This window comes from Chelonoidis abingdonii, chromosome 8, assembly GCF_003597395.2.
Source record: "Chelonoidis abingdonii isolate Lonesome George chromosome 8, CheloAbing_2.0, whole genome shotgun sequence".
NCBI classification, from domain to species: Eukaryota; Metazoa; Chordata; order Testudines; family Testudinidae; genus Chelonoidis; species Chelonoidis abingdonii.
In genome coordinates, this window is record NC_133776.1 from 8,433,925 (window position 1) to 8,450,824 (window position 16,900).

At 61.7% G+C, this 16,900-nt stretch overlaps 1 protein-coding gene across 1 annotated transcript; it reads right to left on the reverse strand.

The window, feature by feature from the left end:
* Positions 1–1,715: 1,715 nt before the first annotated feature.
* Positions 1,716–16,439, reverse strand: CHRD (chordin). The gene is made up of 18 exons (XM_032803843.2): positions 16,358–16,439; positions 15,930–16,071; positions 15,531–15,671; positions 15,212–15,294; positions 14,968–15,115; positions 14,526–14,632; positions 13,551–13,667; positions 10,593–10,749; positions 10,140–10,372; positions 9,406–9,519; positions 6,730–6,930; positions 5,605–5,698; positions 5,279–5,335; positions 5,053–5,156; positions 4,813–4,915; positions 3,414–3,568; positions 3,010–3,103; positions 1,716–2,591 (listed from the first exon to the last, which is right to left on the reverse strand). Exons 1-18 carry the CDS (start codon positions 16,358–16,360, stop codon positions 2,521–2,523), a joined length of 2,124 nt encoding a protein of 707 aa, XP_032659734.2. The 5' UTR covers positions 16,361–16,439; the 3' UTR covers positions 1,716–2,520.
* Between the last annotated feature and the right edge of the window lie 461 nt (positions 16,440–16,900).

The window sequence follows — 16,900 nt, forward strand, 5'->3', positions numbered from 1 at the left end:
CTTCACGCAGGCTGGTCCACGGCTCCCGTCCCCACACCGAGCCTCTCCCCCCAGCGTGGTGGGACGTCACGCCCAGGCTAGCTGGTCTGGGCTAGAGCTTGGGTGCTGGTAACCAGCCTTGTGCCCTGCGGCCACCAGCGCCCTCCCACACTGCCCTGGACACCCAGAAGGGCAGACAAGTTCTCCCACTGCTCTGGGGAAAGAATCCTAGGCTGGTTCGACTCGCTGCCGCCCTGAGAGCCAGCGGGAGCACCTGGTGACACAGGGCGAGCGTGGCCCCAGGGAGGGCACAGCAAACAGGCACTGCAGGGTGGCTGCTCACACCCACGTGAGGCCAAGCCCAGTGGGCCGCCCTGGGTACCAGCCCAAGTTAACTCTGCAGTGAGGCCCTACCCCCGCCCCAGGCTGTGGCCCTGGGGCCAGCCACATGTAACTCCATACCTACAAAGCTCAGCCTTGTGCTGGGCCTTGGAGGGAGAGCTGGGGGCTGAATGCATGGCCGGCCACCTGCCTCCCCGTAGCAGCTGCAAGGACTGAGACCACCCCATCTCCAGCCCTGTTCAGGTGAGGATCTCAAAGCACCTTACAAGGGTGGGGAGGATCATCAGCCCCCTTTCACAGATGGGAAAACTGAGTCACGGAGCAGGCAGGACTTGTTCAGGGTCACCCAAGTCAGCGGCAGAGCCAGGGAGAGAGCCCATGGCTCCCACCCTCCTGTTCCCCATGAGCCAGAAACCCCCAAGGGAGCCCCAGAAGACAGCAGGGTCTGTGCAGGGAAGTGTGACCCTGTCACAGGCTGGCATGATTGGAGAACCCAGGGGGAGAGGCAGCATTCCCCAGGAGGGACAGGGACCCCTGCCAACCCCCATAAACCAGGCAGGGAGGAGCAGCCCAGCCACCCCACCTGCCTGTGCTCTGAGCCTGTTTGCATCTGTGTCCCCACTCCTCCCCCCATGCCCAGNGTGCCTCCGCTTCGCACCCCATGCACAGTCTCCCCAGCCCCGCCTCCTGCCCCTGCCCCCACCCCTTGGCCTTCTCCCCCCACCCCGCCTGTCTCTCCCACTCACCCAGAGTTTCGGGAGTACCCAGGGCCCAGCTCCATGTATCAGCATCTCTCCCGTATTTACCTTCCAGCCTTCCCCCAGCTGGGAGGGACAATTGATTTCTCACTGCAGCTGCTCCCTGCCCTGCCCTGCCCTTTTCTGGCTGGGCACAGGAAGAGCCGCCTGGACACCCACACCACAGCAGAGCATAGGAGCCCCTGGACTAGAATATCCCCTGCATGGAGCCTAGCCCCGTGGCTATCCAGTGCCCCCAGCCAGCCGGGTGAGATTCCTTCCCCAGGGGCCCCACCTCCCCTCCCTCCTTTGGGTCTTCAAAACACAGCCCAGAGCCACCCAGTCCCTCTAGGAAGATCCCACCTCAGTGCCACACAGGGCTGCTCTAATCCCACCCGTGCTAAACCTGAGGGTGGGGGAACAGGTGCCCAGGCTAGGTGGGCTGTTGGGGGGGGGGGGGGCCAGCAGAGACCTTGGGCAGTGGAAAGTGTTGGACGGAGGGGGGCTGTCTCAGGCAGAGGGGGTGCTAATCCCACGTAAGGGCCGATCCCAGCGGTGCTTGGACTCCACGTGCCAATGCTGCCTCCCCGCAGGGGGCAGCAATGAGAGGCAGAGCCGTAGTGGGGCATTTTCATTTGTTTTTAATAAATACACAATCTCTCCAAATTCATTTGTCTGCGCAGGGTGGGGAGGGCCTGGGGCCCGCCCTGAGCGAGGCAGGGAGGGGCCCGCCCTGAGCAGACTAATTATTGAAGATAAATTTGTCTGCTCAAGGTGGACAGGCCCTCCTAGAACCATAAATTACATGAGAAACCCAGACAAAGAACAAGCAGAGAGGAGAGGGCGGAGGGACAGGGAGATTTTACACTATGTACAAGCCAGGCCTGGGCCGTGCCCGGAGAGCCCAGCTGGGAGGGGCCGCAGGGCTGCACCGCCACAGGCATTGATGGAGAGAGATGCTCACCTGGGTCCCCATCCCCGCAGCCGCCGTGTGCCTCCCCAGAGGGAAAGTGGGTTTGGGGGCAGGGGGAGGACAGCACCCCAGCCCCAGGATCTTCAGCCTCCCACACACTGCCCCCCCCCCTTGTCCCTTACTATCATGGACCCGGACTATTGCCATGTGCAGCGCAGTCTCTACCCAGTGTCACTTCCTGAGCCCAGACCAGCTGGTGGGGGGCCCAGGTTGCAGCAGAGCCAGCCAGCCAGCCCCCTCGGGGCAGAGGCAGGGGTCCCGGGGCTCTCCCCACAGCAGTGGCTCAGGCCTGGGTGGAAGCAGAAAGCAGAATCTGTCACGTTAAACAAACCAAAGAAACAAAACTAGTCTAGGGCTGGCCTGGGCCACACGCCCCAGCTTTCCCACAGCCAGCAGGGAGCAGTGCCGTGGGCCGGGGTAGCACAGATCTTGGGCGCACTGCTGGGCTGCTGCTCCAGACCGGCTCCTCCTCCTCCCACTGGTGTCCGGCTAGCGGCTCCAGGCCTCTGGGGCGTCAGCTCTGAGCTTCTCCTGGGCTTCTTCTGGGGCAACGTCTGGGACTGCGGGACAGAGGCAGAACCACAGAACAGGGTCAGAGTCAGCGAGCAGGGGGCTCGGCCAGCCCTAGGCAAGCATCCAGGCTGGGCCCCAGCATGACCCTGCAGGGAGGCTAATCTCAGCCCATGGCTGGGCTGAAGGTGCCAAGCCTGGACTTGTGAGGCCAGTGGCCCGGGGAGGAGTCTGGGCAGACCTGGAGATCCCTCAGCAGGGATGGATCCTGTTCCTGGGCAGGGAGGCACCTTTGATACCCTGGGATGTGGTGACTTGGGGCCCATCCTCCCAGATTGGGTCCCACTGACCTGGGGCCGAGGGTGGATGAGACACCCAGGAGCCACTGGAGAACACCGGTCCACCAGCTGTGCACAAGTGGGGAAGGGGAACAGCCCAGGGATGGACAGAGACACGCCCGATACTCACCCCGGCACCGGGCACAGCAGCGGCTCTCCTTCTTGGCATGACTGGAGCAGGAAGCGGGGGAACATTCCTGGCGCTGGCAATGGGTCTCCCCGGACTGCAGGGGAGGAGAAGGGAGTTAGACAGGGGCCCGGCTCAGGAGGGGCCTGGCCAAGCGGCAGGGCATGGAAGGAGCTTTCCTGGGTGGGGGGTGGCCATGAGGCCTGGCCAGGTTGGCGAGCAGGGGAGGAGGGCACAGGGGGCCTGGCTGCAGATAGTTCAGTGCCCAGAAAGCCTTTTATCCGGACTCCGATGACAGAGCTCCCTGCCCCCTTCAGAGCATGGGGCCTCTGGGCTCAGAAAGGCTGTTCCTGGGCTTGTGTCCATGCAGTGAACCCGACGGGTGGGGGGCGGCCCCACGCACTCACCACACACCAGCAGGTGATGCACTTCATCTCCCCGAAGGGGGGCACCGTTGGGTGCCAGCTCTCGTTGTTCATGTACCACTGGCGCCCGAACCGGCAGGCCCGGGGCCCGTCTGCCTGCATCATGTCCGACAGCTCAGGGGGGCTCTTCTCTGGAGCTAGGGGGAGCAGAGACCCAGGCACCCCGTTGCCTTACTGTGGCAGAGCGGGTGTCCCCACCCCTCAAGGCAGCGTGTCCCGCACGCAGTGTGGAGCAGGAGCCAGAGCTTCCCCAGCCTGGCAGAACGTGGCCGCAGCATCTGGCAGCCGGCAAGGCGGGCTGGGAGCAGGGACCCGATCAGAGCAGGGGCCCATCTAACCCGGCCTCCTGCCTTGAGGACGGAGCAGGGACCCGATCAGACCAGGGGGCCCATCTAACCCGGCCTCCTGCCTTGAGGACGGAGTAAGACTTCCCCCTAGTGGTTAATTGCGGAACAACCACCCCGAAGGGGAAGTTTCTTCCCAGCTTCCTGCAGTTAGTGGCTGACTCCAAAAAGTGTGTGTGGCTGGGAGGAGAAGGAAGCAGCCACCCCACACTAGGGTGACCAGATGTCCCAATTTTATAGAGACAGTTCAGATTTTTGGGTCTTTTTCTATAATAGGCTCCAATTACCGCCCACCCCTTCCCGATTTTTCACATTTGCTGTCTGCTCACCCTAGCCCACACGGATGGGGAGGGTGCAGGAGACAGGAAGGCTGGGACTACAGACCCTCCAAGTGGACTCAGGGAAGGGATAGCTCAGTGGTTTAAGCATTGGCCTGCTAAGACCAGGGTTGTGAGTTCAATCCTTGAGGGGACCATTTAGGAATCTGGGGCAAAAATAATCTGTGAGGGACAGGTGACTGGACTCAATGCCCTTTCAAGGTCCCTTCCAGTTCTATGATTCTATGACTGGGGCAGAGGGAGATGAGATGAGATGGGGATGGAGCCGCCAGCCAAGCAGCATGGGAGCGAGAAGGGAGACGCACCCTGCCCTTCCCTGGAACCCGGGGGCAGTGGGGTCAAATCCAGCCCAAGCTGATGGCGCTGGCTGAAATGAGTTGGTTGCTGTAAGCCCAGACCCTAGATGCCCCTGCTGCCCCACAGCCATGGGGAGCAAGCTCCCACCCCCCTCGGGCATGGAGCTGAGGCCCATTGCTCCTGTGGGGGTGCCAGGGATGCCCACTCTGGGTCTGGGGCAGTGATCTAAGCCAGCTGGAGGAGGAGGTGCCCGTGCAGTGCCCAGCATGATGGGGCCCCCCCAATCTCATCTGGGGCAGGGGATGTGTGTGCTTCCATGCTAGGCCTGGCACAGCAGGGCCCTGACTGCAGCTGGGCACTCTAGGCATCAATGGCCACGCGTGGCCTGGCCGGAGGACACACCTGGGCACTGCTTGCAGCAGTCAGACGGGCTGACTCGGACAGGGTTGGTGCAGGTCAGGCGTGGGCACTGCACCTTCTCACAGTGCACTTCCCCCGTTGCTCCCTGAATGGAGAGAAGATGGGGTGGGCTGAGACCACATGGCACCAAGGGGCCAGAATCCCAGAGTGAGGAGCCACAAACCAGCCCTCAAGGGAGCCCAAGGGGAAAGGGGGTTACTGGGCACAAGGGCACGGTGGTACCTTGCAGGTGCAGATGGCGCATTTGATCAGGCCAAAGGGGGGGACCACAGGGTGCCAGCGGGTGCCAGCTCCTCGCCATGTCTTGTCTCCATCGAAGTAACAGCCTGGGGTAGCAGATGGGGAAAGCATTAGAGATCCCAGGGCAGGAGGCCCAGAGAGAGGCCTGCCGCCCAGGTGGGATCAGGACTCACTGCTCCCCCCCACCCCCCTGCTGGCCAGGACTCACCCTCACTGCTGTCCCGGGCCTTCTCTGCTCTCAGGTCTTCCTGGCTTGCCTTCCTCTCTGTCCAAACAAGTAGAGCCCATGAGGGATGGACACACGGACGCTGGCTGGGCCAGATGCTCTGCCAGCCCCTCGCTGGGGCTACACAGATGCCTCCACAAGAGCTGCTCCCCCTCACCTCCCCCTTCAGCCCCATACACTACTCCAAGACAGGCTGCCCCTTCTGGGACCCCCTGAACATCTCGGGGGGGGGTCATCTTCCAGGGTCCTGTGTCACAGACTGTAGCCCCAACCCCAAGGCCCTCCCCTCCATCAGCAGCCCCCAGCACCTTCACAGACCGGGCAGCACCGGTCCTCTAGATGAACCTGCTGGGTGCAGTTCAGGGGCTGGCAGAGGATAGGGTCGCAGATCACCGTGCGCTTCTGTGGGAGAAGAGGGGGGAAAAAAAAAATCACATGTCATTAGATACCACCCAGCAGAGGGCATCTGGTGCTTTTGTGTCCCCAGGGACTTGGGAAGGGGATCAGCACCAGGGGGAAGCCAGGGGTTGGCAGTCACCCCTAAGCCCAAGGGAGAGGCCACAGCCCTGGGGTTGAATCCATGCAACAAACACCAGATAGAGCCCACCATGAGCCAGGCTAGAACCCTGGCCTTACCGCGCCAAAAAGTCACAGGCTTCTGCCGCTGGAGCCGAGGGAGCTCTCCCTCAAGGCAGCAGCAGCAGGTGATCACTTATCCTCTCTTGAAGCAGGCCCTCAGTGGCCACAATGGCATATGCAGGTGCCCAGCCAGTTACACACTCAACCCAGCAGGATCCCCCGAGGCCTGAAGCAGCGGCCCTGCTCCGGGAGCCTACTCTGCCCACGAGCAGCCCATCTGGGGCTGCTGGGAAAGAAATGCCAGGGAGACACATGGGACGTGTCTCCCTGGCCCACAGCCTCTGAGGAGGGGCAGCCCCAGACCAGAGAGCTTGAGGTCCCTGCGCCCCCACCCCCGGGGCCTATTTCCAGAGGAGGAGGAGCAAGAAGTGACATGGCTGCAGGAGTTCAAGAGGCAGCTGGATGGGCGCAGCTTTACAGTGAGCTGGACAGAGAAAGGTGCCAGCTGGGGGGGAGGGGAGGAGTGCCTGGGTGGTGGAGGGTGACAAGAGGAGCTGGCAGATAGAAGGACCTGGCTTAGCTGGTGGAAGCCTGGCACGCCAGGGCAGCTGCCAGCATTAGGGTGAGGTTGGTGGAGTGTGTGTGGGGGGGGGGAGGTGGCAGGCCGGTTTCCTCCTGTCAGTTCACCAGGCTGGGAGGCCGGCCCCTCGCTCCCACCTTGGGGGTGTCTGTAGTGACCCGGGGAAGGCAGGAGCTAAATGCAGACCAATGCCATGCCCAGCCTCACAGACTCGGTGAGAGGCCATGACAGAGGCCAGGCTGTGGCAGGAGCCTCGGGGACCCCTTGCACCCACCTGGCAGCTGCAGAGGGAGCACTTCCTATCATAGGCAGGGGCCCAGCGAGAGCCGTGTGCTCGGTGCTGCCCCTCAAAGAAGCAGGAGTTGGGGTCCTTCTTCAGCTGCTCAGGGTCCTTGGGCTTTGGCTCTTCCAGGAGCTCGTCCTCTTCAGGGGCCAGCCGGATGCCCCCCGACTCGCACTGGTTGGGAATGTGCACCTGGCAGGGAAAGGGCACTAGCGGGTCAGGGCAGGGCTGCAGGAGGTGGTGGGCGATCAGCAAGGGGCAGGCTGGGTCCGACTAATGGTCCATCTAGCCCAGTGTCCTGTCTTCTACCAGGCACTGGTGCCAGGTGCTGCACAGGGAATGAATGGAACAGGCAATCGAGTGATCTAGCCCCTGTCATCCACTCCCAGCTTCTGGCAGTCAGAGGCTGGGGACCCCCAGAGCAAGGGGTTGCATCCCTGCCCATCCTGGCTAAGGGCCATTGATGGACCTGTCCTCCATGAGCTTATCTAGTTGAGGTTTTTTTTTTTAACCCTGTTAGTTTTGACCTTCACCACATCCCCTGGCAATGAGTTCCACAGGCTGACTATGCCTGGTGGGAAGAAATACTTCCTTCTGTTTGATTTAAACCTGTGCCTGTTAATTTCATTGGGTGACCCCTAGTTTTTGTGTTATGTGAAGGAGTAAATAACATTTCCCTATTCACTGTCTCCACACCAGTCGTGATTTTATAGACCTGTGTCATATCCCCCCCAGTCGTCTTTTTCAAGCCAATCAGTCCCCGTATTTTACTCTCTCTTTTACATGGAAGCTGTTCCAACCCTCTAATCATTCTGGTTGCCCGTCTGTGCATCTTTTCCAATGCTAATATCTCTTTGCTGAGCTGGGGCGCCCAGAGCCGCACGCAGGATTCGAGGGGTGGCGCACCGGAGGTTTATATAGAAAATCTCACAATGCCACTGTCTCTCTCTTTTTGAATGGCTCCAAATGGTCTCTAGCCTATGTCACGGTGGCACTGCTGAGCCAGGCCAGCAAGGAAACTGGCTCACTCTGACAGTGCCAGTGCTAGGATAAGCTCACCCTGCCATCTTCCACCTCGAGCTGCTGCCAGCCACGGACACCCTCACCCCACGCGCTGCCCCCGCCCGATAGCGCAGGGGCTGCCAGCCAATCCCGCCCGCATCCCAGATGCTGCCCCCTGCAGGATACTCCAGCCTGCTGCCTAGGGCTGCAGATGGGCAGCGCACTTTGCACCCATTCCATCTTCCCATGGCCAGGGAAGCCCCCTGCTTCCCCTCCCTGCTGTCGGGAGACGAGGACTGAGGAAAATGGAGGAATTCATGCAAGTTTTCCTTAAAGAATAAACTTCCTGTCCGGCTCTAGCCATGGCACCTACATGGTGCCAGACAGAGCGGCTGGGAGCAGTGCCAGGCAATGCCAGGCAGCAGCTGCTCCTATTCCTGCACGGCCTAGCCCACTCCTCGGGGAAGCAAGTTTCCCGGGGTCTCTGGGGCAGCCAAGATACAAACACATGCTGCAGTTGATGAATAGTGAGGAGGCAGCTGGAGGTGGCCCAGCCAAACACAGCTTCTGGGAAAGCCGCCGGGGCTCCGGGCCCAGCCAGAGAGCGGATGTTGCTCTGTCTGCAAATATCCCACCCCCCTGCCGTTTTTTCCATCCGGGGTGCCAGCAGAGTTAGCACCCGGGAATATCTGGGGCAGAGGCAGGGCTGGGGGCAGGGACAGGCGCCGCCAGCCCGACACTGTAGCTTCCGAGCCTGGGGCCCCAAACCTGGATGAGGGGGGGTCAGCTGGAGGAGCAGGGGAGCAGAGGGCCACGGGTGGGGAGAGACTGAGCCAGAAAGCTCCTTCCACTCCAGTTGGCCTTTGCCCAGCCCCTGCAGGAGAAGGCAGAGGGCAGGTGAGGAGGGCAGGAAGGAAGTTAACTCTCTGCTTTCTGGCTTGCCCCCCCACCCCCGGGAGCATTTACAAGGAGGGGGCACCCTGAACCCCTGTCGGGAGTGAGACCTGTGCTCTGGTTGGCCTGATCCTTGCACGTCCCGAGTTTCCAAACGTCAGCTGGGCCGGCTCGGAGAGGGATGGGCTCACGTGTCTCTCCATCTCCTCCGGTCTAGCTCAGGCTGCGAGCGACAGACTTTGGGCTTGTCCCAGTCCCTACGGTGCAGCAGTGCCCAGCACGGTCCCTGCCCAGGTGGGTACCATCGGCGGTGGCTGCCCAGCAGAGGCCCAGGCCTGGGCTGGCAGGGGGCTGCGGGTCCCCAGAGGGCCCTGCATGCAGCGCTGGGCGGCCCATTGCCCCAAAGCGGCAGAGAAAGGGCAGGGAGGTGGCACTGCATGACTAAGGAGCCTGCAGCTACATGCACCCCTGGGAGGCTGGTAGCATAGTCCAAGGCCTGGGTTAGCTGGGACGCTGGGACCCAGGCGCTCCTTGCTTCTGTCCAAGGGATGCCGAGTTGTCTCACAGCCTGGAGCATGGTAGCTACTGCCGGGGTCCCCGTCTCCTGGGCGGGTGGAGCGGGCCCAGTGTCCCCAGCCCGCTGCTGAGGGGTCGCTGGCCCTGGCAGGCTGTGACCAAGCCGGGCTGAGTCAGCCTTTGGCAGGGCCTGGGACTCCCACAGCTGCTGCCCAGGGAGCGGAAAGCCGGAGGGGGTGAGTCAGTGGCACCTACCCTCCCCCGCATCTCCCCGCGGGGGTTGACTTTGGTGCTGACTTGCAGGAAGGCCGTGCCCTGGGCCAGGTGGCGCAGCAGCTCCGCGTCCAGGTCCTTCACCACGCCCTGGGCCTAGGCAGAGGAGAGGGGCATTAGCGGGGCCCGAGCCAGGGCCAGCTCTGAACTGCCGAGGTTAGAGGTGGCACCATGCTCTAGGGTAGCCCTGCTCCGAGAACCCAGTACCCCCAGGATTGGGCCGGGGCACCCAGGGGAGGGGTGGACCCCTGCGTGGTTCCCACCCAGCTCAGGCTGAATGGCTCCCCCAGCATCCCTGTGCTGAGCCAGGGCTGGTCAGCACTTCCAGGCGGAGCCGGGGCTGCCCAGGACAGGAGCCAATGTGCCGGCTGAGGGGCCCAGAGCGCCAGTGACCCCAGCTTCCACCCCCTCCCCCAATTGCTAGAGGTGGCCGGGCTGAGGAGCGACACACAGATCTCTGCAGAGCTGCCTGGGTTTTGCAGGCACTCAAACTCCTGAGGCGCCTCATCTCTGCCTGAAACACCCCTCCTCCCGGCACCTTTCCCCCCCAGCCTCTCCCCAAAGGGCCCATCACCCATCTCCAGCCACTGACCCCCAGCCCCTCCCCCAAGGACTCCCCTTTCTCCCCAGCCCTTCCCCGAAGGGCTCATCACTCCCTCCAATCACCCCCTCCAGCCACAGCCCCCCAGCCCCTTGCCCCCCTGCAGGTGCATCACCTCGGTGCCGTAGAAACCCTTGAGGAGCCGGGCGTGCTCATGGCCGCGCTCGCCCAGCTCGGCGACGCCGTGCAGGTGGGCGCTGATGGAGGTGTCATCCGACTTGCCGAGCCCGCCCACCACGATCTCGTAGTGCAGGTGGCAGTGCTCATCCAGGGAGACCCAGGCGTGTCCCGCCGAGCCGGTCCGCACAGGGGGAGACACAAGCTGGCCAGCCAGGGGGATGGGCAGCTCTGGGCACAGGGGGCACAGGTCAGACATGTGCTTCCAGCTATGCCAGCAAAATGCATCGCCTGTTCGCTCTGCAGTGCTGGGGCCAGCCCCCAGAGTCCCTGACCTACAGGGAACACCCATGCACTGCCCGCTACAGAGACCCACCCACCTCGTGCCCTCCAGCGCTGTGGGGCTGGCAGCCATGTGAGAGGAAACAGGGCACCACCTGGCAGCAGGTACCTGTATATCGTGCCAGGAGGCCACTGTACAGCAGGGAGCTGATCTGTCCTCGCATTTCCCCCTCTTCAAAGTCCTTGGTGGCCACGTTGAGGAAGAGCTCGCTCTGCAGTAACATGTGGGTGTCCCGGGCATTCATGTGCTGCCAGGTCCCGCTGGCCTGGCCAAGGTGGGGGGGAGAGAGAGGTTAACATGCCTGCTGAGGGGAGGGGGCATTATCACTCACTGTCAGAAGCACTCACATAATTCTGCCGCCCCTGGGTGGGACATCGGCAGCGGGGATCGAACCTGGCACCTCTGGATCTTAATGCAGGAGCCACTCCTGCTGGAGTCAAAAGAGCCACTGCTTTGCTAACACAGCCGGCCCTCTGATACCTGCTTTGCTAAGGTGCATCAACTGCTATGTAGTCCAGCTACCACTAGAGGGGGACAGAGCACCACACTAAGTGGGCGTGGCCTACCCTGCCCTACAACCCTGACAAAATGCACCTCCCATCCTCCTCCAGGGACTGTGCCACTATGGGAAACAGTCCACTACTGCTACCAGGTAAGGGAGTTACTCTTTCAGCTCAAGTGGTTGAGGTCTGTACTGTGGTGCTGAAGGTCTCAGGTTCAAACTGCCTGCTGATGTAGGGGTGTTCCCACTCTGCCCATACGTACTGAAATAGCATGGACCTTGCCCCAGAGATCTGGGGGTGGGGGCTGGAGAAAGGGATCAGACATGTAACATGCTGTCACAGCCAGATGACATTATCTTCTCATAACAGTACAGAGGGAGTGAGATGGGGCTGGTTAAACCGAGAGATTTTCCCCGAAATCTCTTCCAATCCAACCACTTTGCCTTCCCAGCATGGCATCTGCCCCTTCCACATCCCAGCAGTATGATCAGCAGAGGCAGATTTAATGCCCGTGTGCAGAGTCTGCCCACTTCGGATTTGGCATGCAGAATGGCTCCACAATCACTACTGATCTCACGGGGAAGGTGCCCAGACACTGCAGTGAGGTGAGCTCATGATGCAAACTGAATGGGCTGCCCCACCTGGCAGCTCTGCGCCCCCCCATCTCCCAGCAGAGACCAGGGTTCAGAGACAGGTGACACAGCGGCCTGGCTGGGAATTCCTATATGGAGAGGGGCTGAGAAGTCTGGGGCTGTTTAGAGAAGAGACATGATAATGGATGGTAAACCCTCTCCTCATACAAGGGGGTATTTGTTAAACCTAAGAGACAAGTTCCAACGCTGATCCAAGGGAACATGTTCCTAGGCATGTGATAAACCTTGTGGCAATGAGTCCCCTAGGCATCACTGAAGCCAAGAACTCATTAGGATTCAGACCAGGATGTGGGTAATGAGAACATCTCCAGCTACGCTAGAGCAGGTGAAACACTTGCTAGGTGGGATATAAATCCTCAGGCTTCAGGGCACAAGGGCTGGCTGCCTGGGGTCAGGAAGGAAAGTGCACCAGGGGTAAATTATTCCCTAATTGCCCGCTAGGGAGTGTCACACCATATTCTGGCACTGACAATTGTCTGAGCTAGGTGGGCCTCTGACCTGATCCAGCAATTCCGATCAAATAGGGAAGGGAGAAGGAGCCAAAGGGCAGCATGCAGCGTGAGATTCAACCTGGACACATGTAGTGGCCTCTACGGAGCTGGCAGGAAAGCCAGAAGGGGCAGGGAGGGCAAGAAAGGGCTTTAGAATCTAGCTAGAGAGGAAACAGGTCTATTCCGATGGGAGGGGGAAACGGAGGCTGATCTATACAGCCCTGGGGGAAGGAGTGGCTCAAAACACAACACAAAAAAGGATCAGTGAGAAGAGGCTGGAGGAATGCTCAGAGCAACAGATCAAAGGCGATAGTCGTCAGGGGCAATTCTGCAGGGCCCTAACAACATGTGGGCGTCACCAGCTGAGGACAAGTGCCAGGTGGGTATGAGACACTGTCACGCCCGCTCTGGTGGGACTGCACACGCCCTGTGCCAGGGCCTGGAATATACACAGCTCCGGACTGGACAGTACCCCAAACTGCCCCAGGGCTTTTGGGGCTTGGATCGGGCCCCTCTCCAGCCTGGGACTGCCCCCCACCCAGTATCTGCTGCACGGATTTTGCCTGCCGTCTCTTTAAGTTCCTCCTCAAGGGAGGTGCCAGCTGAAATCCAGGCCAGGTTTCCCAAGGAGTCTGGCCACATCTTTTCTCCACTGGTTTATTCCCAAGGCCTTTGCCCTGGTGATTGGGGCCCAAAGGGCCTAGCCGGATTTGGCGTGTGCTGGCTGATGCGGGGGAGGGGGGTGTTTCTGGAAAGGAAAACTCCACTCATCCCTGCTCACACACCCAGAGCCCTCGTGACTTCATGGAGAGCTGGCAGAGGACGAGAGAGGGCCCAGGCTCCTGGGGCGGCACTAGATTGGCGTGGCTAGGAGAGCTGTCACTGGCATGGATTGGGGAGCCATGTGGCTAGCCAGGAACCAGAGCCCCACCTGAGAACAAGCCCCCGGGATCTGCTTCCCACCAGCAGCCTAGCTTAGCACCAGCTATCCCCTTGGATCAGGGCCTCCTGGCCCAGAGAGCTTCCAGTGGGCAAGCTGGAGGAGAAAGGATCCGGCCCCCAACCCTGGGAGCCTGACCAGCTGAGGGAGCGGGCAGCACATCAGACAGAAGCTTGCCGTGAGGCACAGGCTGCCTCCCCACAATGGCCAGTGTGGTTTGGGGGTGACAGATGCAGGGGTCTGGGGGTAGAGAGCAGATGTGGGAGAGGATCTCTCAGCTGGACACAGCTGTTCCAGGCTCTGTTACCAGGCAAACGGAAGGGAACGGAGAGAGGAGCAGCCCAGGTGGGCTGGGAGAGATCCAGAGGCCCTCAGCCAGTCCAACACTGCCCCCTCAATCATCCTCCAGGGGAGGGGTCTAGTCATGGCCCCTTGGATTCTTATCCACCCCCAGCATCTACCCCCAGCGGGGCACTCACCAGCCCCTCCCTGTAGCTGGGCGTCATGTCAAACAGGATGTTGCGTTTGTTCTTCCTCCGCGGCTTGGTCTCCAGGGTGATGCTGATGACCTCACTCGCCGTCCCTGCTACCTGGACCTGCGGGGAGGCGCAAGGGGCAGCGCCCCAGAGAGGGTCTGTCCGGTTCATAGCGTTAGCAAAGCTCCCCAGGAAAAGTCAACCCAGATGCACCCATGGGTGTGGGGAGGGGGCGTGGCAGTCCCCGACAGCTACCGGCTCATCATTACCACCCCTCAGCACTGTCCATTCACAGCACTGCGGATGTTACCTGCATTAACCCGCTAGTCCCATTTCACAGGCCGGAAACCAAAATTCAGGCTAGAGAAGGGAAGAGTCCTGATGTCCAGGCTCCCAGCCCCAACCACTAGACCCCACACCCTTTCCAGGGCTGGAAACAGAACCCAGGAAGCCTGACTCCGTGTCCCAGCGGCAGGTCTGCCTGGGGTTCCCAGCCTGCAAGGGGCGGTATCACAGCTCCTAGGGGGACATGGACAGGTGCCGGGGGCAAGAGGTCACTGACTTTTCCTTTTCCCTGGGAGTGCTCAACCCGCACCCCCCAAGGACCTGCCTTTGCACCACCTCTTCCCACTCCCACTTCACCCCCTCTCTGAGGTTCCAGTCCACCCGCTGTTCTCTGCCCTCCCCCAAGCCCCTCACTTAGCTTCCAAACAGCTGTTGGGCAGAGGTCGTGGTGCCCCAGATGAGCAGGGGGTGGGGAACAGTGGTAGCTGGTGGGTGCTGAGCACCCACAGTTCCCCCCCCCGTGGGTGCTCCAGCCCTGAGGCACCCATGGAAATAGCACCTATGCCCTCCTTGCTAACTGGGAGTGGGTCCCGGTGTGGAAACGGTTGAGGACCAAGGTGCTCATGTAGATTTCTCCAAACACACACGAGTGGGCCCCCAACCCCACACTGCCCCTGCATGGACCCTCCTTACCTGGTACTCCAGCGTCCCGTTCTCATGGAGTGCCAGCTTGGCAGACCCCACAGCCCCCGTCTTGGTTGGCATCAGGGCATCTCCTCCGCACAGCACGCTCTGGAGGGCTGTAATCAGTAGGAGGCCACAGGGCTCTCAGGCATGGCATCCAGAGCCACCCTGTGCCCCGGGCGCCCGCACGGCCAGACACCACAGCACCATGTGCTAACCTGCCCCCGGGCTGCCCCCAAGGGAGCCAGGGCCGCTGGGCCACCCCTCCCTTCCAGGGGCCTCCTGGGGGGTGGAAGCCTCCGCCCTTTCCTAGGAGGCTCCGCCCTCTGACACTGCCATTCCAGCCCCCCAAACAGGGGCCGACCCAGCCATCTGTTTCTTCAGCTCCTAGCCTGCTATTCCCAGGCCTTGGGGTACAGCGCGGCCTCGACGTCCTCTCCCCGCCACTCACTGTCACAGCTCTTCCTGGCAGTGATATAGCCGGCCACCTGGCGCCGGCGCCTGCCCTCCGTCTCCGCCGTGATCTTCAGCTGCCCCTGCGCGAGCCAGAGCATCTCACGGCTTGACAGGTCACTCAGCACCTCCGCGAAGTCCGGGTCCTGTGGAGACAGCCACCGGGAGGAGGAGAAAGCGCCATGGCTTGGCCTCCAGGGGACAGCAGGGAAGGGGGAATTGGTGCCAAGGGGGCTGCTTACCTGCATGGTGATGTTGGCCCTGACCTCACGCAGCACCCGGTTCTGGTGCAGGATTCGGACCCTAAGTGAGACCCAAGGGAATTCTGCAAAGACAAAGAGCGTTAGACAGTCTATGATCCCCTCCACCCTATACCCACCAAACATCTCCACAAGCGTCCCACTCCCTCCCCCAATGACACTACACAGCCCCTGACTGCCCCCACCCAACCCAGATCCTTCCATCTCAACCCCCCCTGCCCAAGTACGCTCCGCCAGATGCCCTCCGAAGGGGAGAGAGCCACACGGCTGCTCCACGCCTTGCCCCACTGTCCTCGCTTACCTTTGTCTGCCGGCTCCAGTAGCCCCTTGGCCATGAGGATGAAGTGCAGGTTGTTCTCGGTGTCACTCAGGGTCAGCATGGCGATGCCCCCCGTACCCATGTGGGTCGGGTCCACAGAGGTCAGGATGGCGCTGAAGGTCTCTGGGATTGAAAGGGCAGAAGGTTGTGAGGGTCAGCCCTGGGGGCGGGGAGGGGGACAGGCAGGGGCCCTGAGGACACAGGTAACTGGGGGGTGGGGGCAGTGAGACTGAGCATCCTGGATGGGCCGGCTGGAACTCGGGGCATTGGCTGCTGCTGAGACCCCAGCCAAGGGTACTGCACCCAGTGGGACCCCCATGAAATGAGGCCCCAGACACCCAGGGCTCTCAGAGCAGCCCCAGGGCTGGGAGGGGAAGTTACCTGCAAAGAGGGCCCGGTGCTTGATGATTGGGCCTTGGATCTCGCCGGCTGGCTGAGACTTGGTGACCAGGGAGATGCGGAGCTGCTCCGCCTTCAGCAGCCGGATGGAGGGTTTGTGCAGGTTCCGCCACATGCCGCAGATCTGTGGGGAGGGGCAGCTGGTGAGTGGGGGGGGCGGCTGGCAAAAGGGGTGTGGGGAGGTAGAGAGGGCAGGGCAGCCCCTGTCAGAGCCAATGGGAGAAAGGTTCAGAGGCGCGGGGTCCCACGGCCCGAGGGAGGGACATCGCTGGCGATGGGGCTGGCCCAGAGAAGGGAAGCAGCCCCAGCAGGCACAGAGGCCTGTGGGCAAGGGTAGTGCAGGCGGGGCTGCCTCGTGCCTGGCCCAGCCCCAGGGGGGCATCTCAGCTGCCCATGGGGGTGCCACTCACCATGCCGTCCTGCAGGGAGACACTCTTCTGCACGGGATGCTCAAACAGGACGTTGCCATCGGGGTCGGTGAAGCGGACGCGGCTCGGCCGGCCCAGCCTGTGGGAAGGGGAACCAGAGCGGCTGAGCGAGCCAGGGTGGCCAGGCAGAGGGGGTGTGGGGGGGAGGAGGACACACTGGCTCTGCCTGGCCTCAGAAAGCCCTGGCTGTGACTCCCAGAGCTGAGGCTTCACCCTAACGTGCCCCAGGGGAAAGTCTCCTTTCCAGGGCCTTGTCTGGTTGATCCCTGCCCCATGGAAGTTCACCCAGCTTCCTGGGACTCCCTGACAGCCCCCATGGGGGCCAAAGGGGGGGGTGCAGCTTCTCTCCAGTCTGGGGTACTGTAGTGATGGTCACCATGGAAACACATTCATTGATTAAACCAGAGAGTGGACAGATGGGGCAGATAACCCTCCCTACCCAACCCGCCCTGGGCTCCAGGGGCAGCCCTTTGGCTCACCACTGGTTAGCCATGCGCTGTGCTCCGGGGGCTACCTGGGCCCAGG